Source organism: Petromyzon marinus, chromosome 35, assembly GCF_048934315.1.
Source record: "Petromyzon marinus isolate PM22_M1 ecotype Great Lakes invasive population chromosome 35, UKy_Petmar_22M1.pri1.0, whole genome shotgun sequence".
Taxonomy (NCBI): domain Eukaryota; kingdom Metazoa; phylum Chordata; class Hyperoartia; order Petromyzontiformes; family Petromyzontidae; genus Petromyzon; species Petromyzon marinus.
The window spans coordinates 2,362,355-2,375,076 of NC_133701.1; the positions used below are offsets into that span (position 1 = coordinate 2,362,355).

A 12,722-nucleotide genomic window follows, 5' to 3' on the forward strand; every position below is an offset into this window, starting at 1 on the left:
TCGTTTCATGGCATTACAACCATCATGGTGCTTGTTGCTCGGCAAGGTGGCTTCCGAGTGAGTCGCTCAGTTGGCAGCCATGGTGCTGGCGATCCAGGAGTTGTAGTTGCACACCTTGGTGTACACGCCGGGGTAGTTGGGCAGGGCGCAGCCGCGACCCCAGGACACGATGCCCTGCAGCTGGCCATTGCACACGACGGGGCCACCGGAGTCTCCCTGTGGTGGCGGCATCAGAGGTCAAAGGGTCAGCAGTTTGCAGTTGGCTCCTGCATCAGATGCCATGGTTGCCAACCTTTATGTCTGTTAAAAAAACTACATGATTAATATTGAATTAGATGAAAGAGATGCTGAGAGCGTAATTAACTTTGTCTCAATCTGAATGATTGGTGGAGGTGGCACTGGTTTCTAGCAAGAGGGCAGGTCGACGCTCATACTCGCGTTCAGACTTATCAACTCGAGTCGCTTAAGGGTACCTCACCTGGCAGGAGTCCTTGCCACCCTCCAGGTATCCCAGACAGATCATGTTGTTGGTGATGTCACCGGGATAGGAGTTTCTGCAGGAGGTATCACTCTGGACGGGCGCTTGGACGCACATGAGGACATCGGGGCTGCCTGTATGGAGACACGCGGTTGGCAGTGGTGAGGCATTGGTGCACTGGGCAAAGATATTGGGGTAACGTGAGGACGGAGAAACTCATGAGCAGAAGGGGCAGCAGAAGAACGTTCAGTGGACTCAGCGTGAAGGTCCCAGTAATGCAGAGCCAATGCAATGGGTTGGTAGCTTGTGCCCATTTATAAACCTGGGGAAAAGTAAGCAGAGGAAGAGAGTGGAAAAGAGTTCCGTGACGACTGCTGGACAGACACTTAGAAAGTAAAGGAAGACCTGGGGGAGGTCTGTGCCCATAAGTGTCCAATCACAAGCTCAGACCACAACAACAACAGATATGGACAAGTCTAGTTACAACTCTTAGTCCAGTTTAAACTCCAGATCAAGCCTGCCTCATGCTCAGAACTGTTATTCAACCCTTAGCTATAAATATTGCAAAAAAATCAACGAAAATATCACTAGACAGAGTTCCATGAACTTACCATTGTACAAGAATGTATAAGTGTTGTGTCAGCCTGTATGGAGATGAAATCAAATAATATCTCTGATATGTTTTTGGGTTGTACTGAGTGCTCTTCGGCATAACATCCGAACTTCACCAGTAGTGTTGGGAACTCCCAAGAAGTACAGCGAAACGGTAGACGTCATGACGATCACCACGTGGCACAGCCAGAAAACACATCCGAGAGCTAAACAGAGCAACAATGAAACCGACATTGTAAAATATTTTAAAAAGTCTTCCTTAAATGGCTTTTCCAGGGTAAGCGGACGTCTAAGCGCCGTGTCCTCACCGACGCTGGTCTGGGTCGCGCCCCAGCCGGAGATGGTGCACATGACTCCGGTGCCGACGCAGGAGGAGGGCAGCGGGACGGCCTGCGCGTACTGGTTGAGGGTGGCGGGCGAGGACAGCTTGATGAGCATGATGTCGTTGTCTGTGGTGGCCGAGTGGTACTGGGGGTGGGGGATCGCCTTGGAAGCCTGGATCCACTGCTCGGTGCCCTCGGACGCGAAGATGTTGTGCTCGCCAATGCGCACAGAGATGCTGGGCGCGCTGGGGGTGGAGGAAGTGGATGACAGTAGTGATGATGATTTTTATTCATACGGGATCGCTTAAATTTCGGTTTTAGGTTTTTTGGGGCTTTTTATTTTGGCACAGGTAAAACCCATTGGCCCATGAATGCTAATCCTTTATGGGGATCTGGTCACACAATAGAAACCTGGTTACAGCAATAACAATAAAACACGAAGAAAACAATCCAAACAAAACTGTACATGGTCAAGCTCCGAATGGTAAGTTCAAGCATCAACATGACACAACTAGCACGTATGGTAAGAATGGTTGTACTGTAATTCTATGCCATCATATCTACACTTCCCACAGTCACAGACTCAAATTGACCAGTGTGGTAGATTGCCAAGTGCTGTAACTATTTGGTATAATCGTCTAAAGAAAACAAACTTCTGGGGCACATCGCCTTGTTGTGGAAAGAGGATGTCGCATACCTTTGCAATCTGATCATAGCCCTTTCTCGTTTGTTCGCATGGGTCTCATTCAAAATCATATGATCGGCTTCTTCATATTACCAGCTGTAACACTGCTGCCCCATCGGTGAAGCTCAAGTAAATATTATTTGTTGCTAGGTCTTAGTTCAACAACATGAGCTTCAAGTTTTTTTCAGATAAGGTCGTGATCACCAGGTTGTAGGTGTACACTTCATTTTACACAAGTCGATGTTACTTCACTGAGACCACTAGACACGCAGCACGCAACGAGATTAGCTCAGGTCCGCGCGCAGCAAACTCACGGCATGTAGCAGTGAGCGGCAGACACGACCCACTCGCTGGAGATCAGGGAGCCTCCGCAGAAGTGGTATCCGATGTTGAGGGACACCTGCCACGGCTGCGAGTGGGCAGCGCACTCGGAGCCACCCACGATGTGGTCCTCATACATGTATGGGGCCGCCGCTGTCAGCGAAGCAGAGTGTGAATTAGTATCCTGGCCACGGTCAATTACTCAGACCCAACATTCATCGTGAGGTTAATCGTCAACAGGATCATGACTATCGACATCGTGTATAAGGCCAAATGGAGAATCCAATGGAAGTAATGGAGGCAATGCTACCCCCCTCCCACCCCCTGAGTCCAAAAGTAATTTTGTCATTGATCTTTACCAGAAAAAAAAAACGAATTATTAATGTAAGCCCCTATTTAAAAGTATGGACATTCATGAATACCCCTCTTGGGGATATTATTGATCCGCCTCTGCTGTCTCCGTGATGATCATCACCACCAATGTTACCATCAACACAATTACAAAGCTTACTTCCAGCAGGAATAGACACTCCGCTATGGTTACTAGAAATGTTGCATCACTTGCTCAATCGTCGTTCTTGTCTGATGGACAATATGGGCCCCACAGAAGGAATTTAGAATTAGCACCGATCGCTTGGGAACAAAAACGGAAATTCGTCCCATCTTGCACTTGGGTATAATTCAGTTTTAGCCAAAGACCAACTTTCCGGCACAGCCAAATAAGCAGCACACCTTCCTCTCCTCTGTTAGTTTGGTGATGCACATCACCATAGGAGGCGCAAAGTGTTTCACATTGAGCTAACCTAGCGGAGGCCGTCGCCAAATTAGGATACCAAAATTACCACTAATGATATCCATCATTGCCCTGCTTAAACCAATGCTGTTAAACTGCCAGATGTCTATAGGCAAAGATTAGCACGGTTGGATACATACAGTGCGAAATAAGTTCAGTATACGTAAATAGACCATTTCTGCAGGACATGGGTCCCAGTTCGACCCAAAACCATTCACTACGCAACCAGTTAGCAGAGGAAGTTACACAAAGTCTCACCAGCGGTGCCCACGAGCAGAGCAAAGATGAGTCCGTACATTGTGCAGTGAAGATCCTGAAAGACGATGCTGAACCACTGCCGGTGGTCCACTTTTATACCCGTTGAGAGCCCTCATATCATTGCTTTATTCTCATCTCTACGTTACCCAATGCCTTATGTCTGTCTCATTAAACTCGTCGATATTTTCCCACCTGAGACGACAAATAGCGAGTCAGCGATTCCACATGTAAAAATTGGTTTCATTTATTGTTTTATTTTTCCACGGACGTGGCTTATATTGTTCTGGTTATGATCTCATACTTGGTGGAGATGGTGCCTATAAAATTAAGACAAACGTAAGTATATTTTGATTTAAAGCTTTCGTGACTGCAGTAATTCATATTCTTAGTTTTTTCGGTAAAGTCACGTTGAAGAGAAACAACAAAATAATAAAATATATATAAAACAATAAAAAACTCAAACGGTCATCTTCAGGTGTGTTGGTTTGCATACCAACACACCTGAAGATGACCGTTTGAGTTATGGTCGAAACGTCGTGAGAATTTTTTATTGTTTTATATATATTTTATTATTTTGTTGTTTCTCTTCAACGTGACTTTACCGAAAAAACTAAGAATATAAACGTAAGTATACTTGAGTATATATAATATCCTCTGAAGGGGCTATTTAGAGGTCCTTTAAGTGAAGTCTGCCAGCGGTGCTGTCATAAATCCATTGAAAGGATGCAACTTTGCCTTTTATACTTATGCCAAGGACATTACTGCATTTCTATATTCACGTATACCATGAAGAGAAAGTCTAATGTGTCATTGTCAAAGTTAGTATATTTCATTTAGCAGATCCCTCATTAATTTTTTTTTGGAAAGTCAAACACATTAATACTGATCCATATATTTATGGATTTGGCCACGTGCCAGATTCTTTGTCAAAATCTCGTAACTAAGCCCCCACCTCTTGATGAAATTAAGACGATTTAAAAGGCAACATTCGTACATGCCAAGGTGTTGATCACATTCAAACCAATAAAGCTCAACGGTGGTTTAAGACTTTTCACGACGTAATTTGAACTTCCCTACCCGGTCTACATCAGGTAGGGAAGTTTAAAATCCCATGAGGCTGCTTCAGTACGCACCGTTACATCACCACCTACGAAAGCATGCATTATATTCCCTTATCGTTTCAACGAGAACCCAGCTGCTTACAGTGTGACTTATTTCAAACAACTTCAAATACATCCATTTCAAAATCACATATAGATCATTGAATCAGCTACGAAAAGCTACAATCTAAGTTGACACTGTTTTGTAACATGACTTTCCATTCTTTTTGTTCACACCTTGCATGTGCCATGGTTAATATTGTTAACAGGTAAAGGGTGTCTCAATCAACTCTCGCCTAGTCACACAAAGAGCTTTTCATTTGTTTCCTACGATGTCCTGTTGTCGGCAGCTGAGCTGTACGTCCACCATATGCAGCAATTCTCATGAACGAGTATCATCATGAGTATGTATGTTGAACATCTTTCGCACGGAACGTAGCCAACTGTGCTAATCAGAGGTGCGGGGGAAGGACAGCAAACTTCAATCTGCATTTAAAAGTGCATAACTCCAGTGGCATCCGAATACGCTTGTTTATCCAGGAGAGCCTCACTGCGTCTCATGACTGTTCTTCTGAAAGGTCCTGCCACGTTTTTTGCAGTTGTAGTCAATGCCTCCTATGTATATTCTATTGAGTAATTTACACGTGTGTCCATTTTAGTCTACGTGTGTCACTGTGCATGTGTGATTGCGTCCGGCAAAACAACCCCCTACCTCCTCGCAGTGCCAGACGGGCAACTCTGTCGTGGACAGTGCTGTGGGGGGTGGGCCAATTCCCATTGGCTCCTCCCCTCATGGCGTCTGTGTCCACCACAGTGGCTAAACGGGGGCTCTGGACGGGTGCGAGGGGCTGGTAACCCCTCCATGTTCAATTAATTACCACTAAACCACGAGTTAAACTGAAATATGTAACTAATAAGCTTGTGCCTTAGGCCCTGGGGGGACAGGCATCTATGACGTCTCCTGGCTAAACCCCAATTGGCGGAGCCAGGAGATTGAATGTCTACCCTCGGGGCTCCTCCAGAAACAACTAAAAGCCACTACGGATTGCCATGTGGAATGTTCGAACGCTCACTGCGGAAGAGAGGCTGCCACTCCTCTGTCGGGAGCTGGACCGGTACCACCTGGATCTCTGTGGCATTCAGGAGGTCCGGTGGACCGGTTCTGGCTCCTGCCACCATGAGGGGTGGACAGTCCTCTACTCGGGGCAGCAGACTGCCAAACAACAGGGTGTGGCTCTTCTTTTGAACAAAATAATGAAGGGGGCGTGGGAGCGTGGCAGTGAGGTGTGGGAAGCTGTAAGCCCCGGGCTGCTTTGGGCTCGCCTTCCCATCAACCGGAGGCGAGGAGTGGTGGTCGTGGTTACTTATGCCCCCACCGAAGACGAACATCCGTGGAGGGATGCAGGCAAAGCCGATGAGTCATATGCCTTCTATGACGTCCTGTCACAGGTGCTGGCTAAAGTGGCACCTCGAGATAGAGTCCTCATTTTGGGTGACTTCAATGCCCGAGTTGGTCATGATGTTGGCTCCTGGTCTGGAGTGATTGGAGGGCATGGGCCAGATCAGCTCAATAACAACGGTAGGAGGCTGCTAGATTTTTGTGCAGCCCATGGGCTTGTAATTACCAACACGCTGTTCCGGCATCGGCACATTGGCACAACATCATGGATGCATGCCGGGTCCAAGCAAGAACATCTGCTGGACTACATAGTGACGGACCAGCGGATCAGAGCCCATGTCCTTGACACCAGGACCTACCGTGGAGCTGAATTGCCCTCTGACCATCGAAAAGTTATCTGTAAGATGGGCCTGCCATTCTTCCACTCCGGTAGTGGGTGTACACCCAGGACCCCATTCCAACCTAAAGTGGCCTGGTCTCAGTTATCTGATGAAAGTTGCAAGCGAGAATGTCATCATCGCTTGCAGCTGGGATTGGCATCGTCCCCCACTCCTCCAGATGTCGAGGGTAAATGGGCGAGTTTTAGGACTGTGACTCATGCAACTGCAATGGCTGCTTTGGGTAAGCGGTCCAGACCTCCCCAGAGACAGTGGCTGACAGAGCAGGTGTTCAGGATGGTTGAGAAAAAGCTACAGGCCGAATATCATCGGCTACAGAATCCCACGTCAGAGAATGAGGAGGCTTACCGCAGCCTTCGCTCGGAGGTTCGGAGAGCCATGAGGCGCTGCAAGGATGGGTGGTGGTCACGGGTTGCGGAGGAGTTGGAGTCTGCCTCAGTGGCCCGTGATCACAAATCTCTATTTAACTCCATCAAAAAAGTAACCTGCAGCGCCACACCTATTACCATCATTAGGGGAAAAAAACGGTGATCCAATCTCTGACCCTCAGGAACAGGTTTGCAGATTTGCTGAGCATTTCTGTGAGGTCCTGGGGGAGGGAAAATCCCTCAGCCAGCAAAACATCGTCGCACAAAGTGAGGATGACCCTGCTGAGGCTGAAGTGTCTCAAATATTGGAAGAGGTCACCCCCTGTGAGTGGCTGGCTGAAGTACCATCTGTTGAGGACGTACTGAAGGCGATGCGGAGTCTGAGACCAGGAAAGGCAGCGGGCAGAGATGATCTCCCAAGCGAAATGCTGAGAGAGGGTGGCGTTTGTGCACAGACTGCCCTATTTGACATCATAACAACAGTCTAGACCACTGGACGGGTTCCGCAGGATTGGAAGGATGCCCTGGTGGTCCCCCTCTTTAAGAAGGGGGACCGCACAGACTGTAACGACTACAGGGGCATCTCACTACTCAGTGTGCCCGGAAAAGACCTGGCAAGGATTATTCAACATCGCCTCGCCAGGCACGCTGAGGAGAGGCTTGCGGAGCCCCAATGCGGTTTCAGGAAAGGGCGATCTTGCACAGATGCCATATTTTCTGTCAGTCTGCTACAGCAGAGGTGTAGGGAATTCCAACAAGACCTACATCTCTGCTTTATTGACCTGGTCAAGGCCTATGATACCATCAGTAGGCCTGGGCTCTGGGCTGTTCTTCGTGCTTTTGGAGTCCCTGACCCTCTGCTCACGATCATTAAGGACCTTCATGATGGTGAGCAGGCCTCGGAAAAACTACGTGGCCGGGAGACAGAGCCATTCCCTGTACACCTTGGGGTGCGACAGGGATGTCCTCTGGCTCCCACATTATTTAACATCTATTTTGACCACGTAGTTCGTGAAGCCTTCAATAGCTGTACCGGGGGAATCTCCATTTCGTACAGATATAATGGGAGGCTGATCGATGCCCGGGTGCGGTCAAGGGATGGCTCCCTATTGCTCAACCACGTTATGTATGCTGATGATTTGGTATCAGCTGCTCATTCAGAGGAGGAGTTGGAGACGCTGCTGCTGAGACTGGAGCGTGCCACTAAGAGATGGGGCCTTACCATCAGCCCCATCAAAACTAAGCACCTGCCTGGGTATTTTGTACCATCGGACACTCCACCCCCAAAATTCCCAATCGGTGATGGGGCAGTTGTGGAGAGAGTGGAGAGTTTCCCATACCTGGGCAGTCTGCTTATGACTGGCTCCAGTTTAACAGCAGAGGTCTCACTCTGAATCAGTCGAGCGGCAATATCTTTTCATCGGTTGCGTAACACTGTGTGGAAGCTACCTGGTCTGTCGCTCCGCACTAAGCTTCAGGTCTTCTCGGCCACGGTCATTTCCTCCCTACTCTACGCTCGCGAAACGTGGACCACCTTAATGGAGCATCTTCGCCGGTTGGAAACATTCAGGCTGGCCTGCCTACAATCCATCCTGGGTTTAACCAGGCTGATTTGTGTGAGGAGCTCAAAAATCCTTGAAAGATCTGGGCAAGGTCCCAGGCAGGCAAGGCTGCGTTGGCTGGGTTATGTAGCCCGCATGCCCAGCCAATCACATGCCGAAACAGCTTTTGTTCCGCCAGATCGAGGGGGCTAAACGGGCGTGGCGCGGGCTAGAGATAAGATGGAGTGATGTGGTACAGGAGGACGTGGAGCTAAGTGGACTTGCTGATGACTGGTACCAGCGGTGTCAAGATCGGCTTCTGTGGAGGAGGCTCGTGAAGGACGTTATTGGGCAGTTGGAGGCAGTCGCCCTCCAACAACAACGGAGGGCGGAGGAGCGATGCTTACAACAATGAGCGGAGCGCCGGGTGGCTAAAGCACAGCAGGTGGGCAGAGTAGGGGGCACAGGTGGTGCACCAGCCAGTCATCTCAATCAGTCGACCCATGGCACCTGGGTCTGCCCCGTGACCTCCTGCCCGCGGGCGTTCGACACTTCACGTGGTCTCAAGGTGCACATGGCCTGGCACAAGCGTCGTGGTGACGTCACCGCCACTTAGTGGCGAATGGCGGTTGTTGTTGTTGGTGTCAATTGGGGAGCGGTATGGTACATGTTACCGCGCTGCGCTACGAGACCAGTGACGATTTTCTGAACTGGTCCTGGGCCTCCCCTAGATCGATTCAACCTCAAATTAGTATCTTGTGTGGTGTGTAAACATCGCTACTCTCGAGACAAATGCGGCCGGGCGTGGTGCTGGCCAGCCACCCGCTCGTGTGCCGTTCCAGCCTTCATAGCTGCTCGTTAACAGCACTTGCCCCAACAGTCTGTTACAGGCTATACGGGGGATATTTGACTATGTATTTGTGTCATTTGGGGCGAATGCAAGTTTAGCGTTTAGCGCGCTGCGTGGCGAAGCTGGAGACCCAGGTTCGTTTCCAACTCACGGCCAACACCAGCGACGATTATATGAACCGGTCCTGGGCCTCTCCCATGTCGACTGCTGCAATGTGTAAACATCGCTATTAGGTAGACAAAGGCGGCCGGGCGTGGTGCTGGCCACCTACTCCTGGTGTGCCGTGCCGGCCTTGTCTAACACATTTGGACTGGGCCAACGCCTTCAGCTCCACCTCGATCTCTGTCCTCCCCTCCTCTCTCTCCCACTGTATCTGCCCCTCCTTCCATTGTCTAACGCACTACTTTACCCCCTCTATCTCTCCCTATCTCTAACCCCCCCCCCCCCATCTCTCCCCCCTCATCTCTACCCTCTTCCTCCCCCCATTGTCGAACATGCTTGGACTGCGCCCTCACCTTGACCTCCACCTCTATGTCTATCCCCCCTCTCTCTCCCCCTGTCTCTGCCCCCTCCCTCCCCCCATTGTCTTCTACATTTGTGCTCGCTGCCCAGCCCACTTTGAAAGCCCTGATAAGCAGTTGCATTTGGAGGCTTGCTCCTTCGTTTCTCTCCGCCTGATGAAGACCGCTTGTGTTGCGATCGAAACGTCGTGGGTTTTTTGCTTTTGTTTGTATTTATTTATTATCTTTTCTCTTTAAATGTTTATTTTATTTAATTATCTGTTCTTTTAATTTTATTTTCTATCTACGTGACTTTACCGAAAGAACCACGAATATATATACAATGTTAATGCCCTCATGTAACATCTGACAGTGATGGACTTTATTAGGTTTGGGGTCGTCATCTTATCACTCTACGCAATGGTGTGATAGGATCAAGCTCCGAAATAACTTTCATGACATTGAGTGTGTGGTTTATTTTTCACAATTATGTTCACGTTTGTACTTGCGTACCAGTTCTATATCACTGCAGCACTGTTGCCTGTCATTCGGATAAATTAGGTCACGTATATTGTGACGGTGATCGACGACAAGTGGACCACAATGTACATCTTCACTCAACACTCGTGAGGGTTTTCGCATCTTGCACAATAGTCAATACATTTTTACACGCTTCTACATTTTGTTTGAAACTTCTGCTTGCCGAGAAGGAGCGTCAGCCAGCCACGGTTACGTTGGGGCATGATACGCTGGTTGTCCAGCTGATACATGACAGAATGATATTGGAGGGGGGCTACTGGTGGACAGGGCGGTCACGTGGTCCACAAGAGCTCTCGGGAACTTTCAAGAAAGAGCTCGAGAGATCTGGAATGTGGGCGCGGCGAAGGGCGGAGCCAGCTCCAGCCCGGGGGCATAAAACCAGTGCCCCGTGAGGAGCTCGATGTTATTCATGTGCTGGAGTTACGGAGATCCACGTCAGGGAGAAGAAGCCTCAAGACACGCGGTCCGGGACCCAGCTTGTGGTCCGGACCGGGATAGCGATCCGTGTCTAGTTATGCCATAGCGTGGTTAGATGGGCATTCAAGACCCGTGTGTAGATCGTGTTATGTTGCGTGCTGTTGTTTAATAAATAGTGTTGCTTCCAAGATAACATCTGCGACTCAGTTGGACTCATTACACATTGTTGTTTGAAACTTATGCTTGGTGTAATATCAAATATTCACGATATGACACGATATTGCATTTCACGAAAGCAACGATCGAGATATCTGTTTCCCATGGCTTTGTAATGTATTTGACATTGTCTCGTTGCCTTTGCTTTGATGAATAGTGAGGTTGTATGAAATGACGGGAGATTCTGTGGTACCAGGTTTAATAGCACACTCGACTTGCAATCCAGTTCTCGATTCAATCTCCCGGTGTGGCAGTTGAAACAACGGGATACATTTAATTAATCCCCTAGTCTCTGTCTATGTAAAGTTCTGTAGCTGGGATTGAGATAGGAGGGGTGACCCGCAGTGACTTTCTCTGTCTCCTCACGAGCCCTTCTACATACAGTACGTGTAACACATGTTCGACAGAGTCACGAATAAAGGAAATGTCCACACATCACGGCGTGCATCTTGGCCGTCCGCTCGTTGAAGATGTCAAACAGACGCTGAGATGGCGGCTCATTCACGTTCATGTAACTGTGATGTACACAGACAGACGACACCCATTACGCCGAACTCCGGCGTTGTTTGGATTTTTAGAGATCTGGACGAATTGGCAGGTGAGGTTCGACGATTCGGTGTTAAGTCCGAGTTTTGGATTTGAGTTCAAAATCAGAAGAATGATTTAGCCTGAAGGAATGAGCTATGAAGCTCTTTTCATAGATGTCCGCGGAGCAGGATGAGTAATGGTGCGGCTTGGGGGATGCGCGGCTAACATCAGTGGCGAGTGGTTACGTGAACTGCACCTGCTCCCCATCCCGTCACCACGCGCCCCCGCATCATGAAAAATGACAGCCTTCATCCAGCAGTGAATTTCATGGTGGTGGTAAAAATATCTCAATATGAAAGCACACCCCGTGTGTACAGCCGTGTGTGTGTGTGCCTATGTCGTGAAGGACACGACTGTTCAGTTGGAGGCAGTCGCCCTCTAACAACAAAGGAGGGCAGAGGAGCGACGCTCACTACAATGAATGGAGCGTCGGGCGGATAAAATGGAGCAAGATGGCACAGTAAGGGACACAGCTGGTGTACATCTGCCAGTCATCTCAGTGAGTCGACCCATGGCACCTGGGTCTGTCCCGTGACCTGTCAGAAAGCTTTCGACACTTAACGCGGCCTTAAAGTGCACTTGGCCTTTCACAGTCGCCATGTTGACGTCACCGCCACTTAGTGGTAAATGGCGGCTGTTGTTGTTGGAAGGTACCACGTGGTGGCTGCTAAATGCCATACGGTTTAAAGTTTCCAGCGCCCCTTACAAGAGGTGAACCGGACTCGACGATAAACTCTTATGCCAGAATGATTTATCGAGTCCTCAACAGTTGATCGATTTACCGACCATCGATTATTAAATCTAGCGGGAGAGATGGAAAGAGGGAGGAGTTTATTTTCATGGGATGGGTCATTTTCAAATAAGGACAATGGCGGGTTGTGATTGGTTGTGACCGTCCCTGAGAGCGCCCCAAGGTCACGCTGTAGCTCCTGTGTCGAGCTGTGGGAGGAGTTTGAATCGACCAATGGGAAGCCGACATTATCCATCTCATTTGCATGTCACCCCCTCCTTTGTATCAACTCAATCAGTTGATTCTTGGCAAAACGATTCGACATGCCCAAAGCAAATTACTTAAACTGCCCACATTGTTGGTATGAACAATTTGAACTAAACATATGTTTTTTAAACGTATACTATTGATTCAAGGATTACAGGTGGGAGGTATAGGGCCACCATACCAAGGGGGTTAGGAAGTCCTGTGCTGTATAGGCTGCTACAGCGCTGCTTTTGTGGATTGCAGAGCAGTAGAGCAACGCAATCCATTGTACCGTGCTAGGCGATGTTTCGATCTTCAACTTTACAAATAAAATAAGGCGACAGAAACATGGTGGCATC

General features: G+C 48.8%; 1 protein-coding gene across 1 annotated transcript; it reads right to left on the minus strand.

Annotated features, from left to right (window-relative positions):
* Positions 1-2,753, minus strand: LOC142929793 (trypsin-like). Its single transcript, XM_076071758.1, has 4 exons — positions 2,413-2,753; positions 1,399-1,649; positions 479-693; positions 1-216 (listed from the first exon to the last, which is right to left on the minus strand). Exons 1-4 carry the CDS (start codon positions 2,556-2,558, stop codon positions 67-69), a joined length of 762 nt encoding a protein of 253 aa, XP_075927873.1. The 5' UTR covers positions 2,559-2,753; the 3' UTR covers positions 1-66.
* Positions 2,754-12,722: the final 9,969 nt, after the last annotated feature.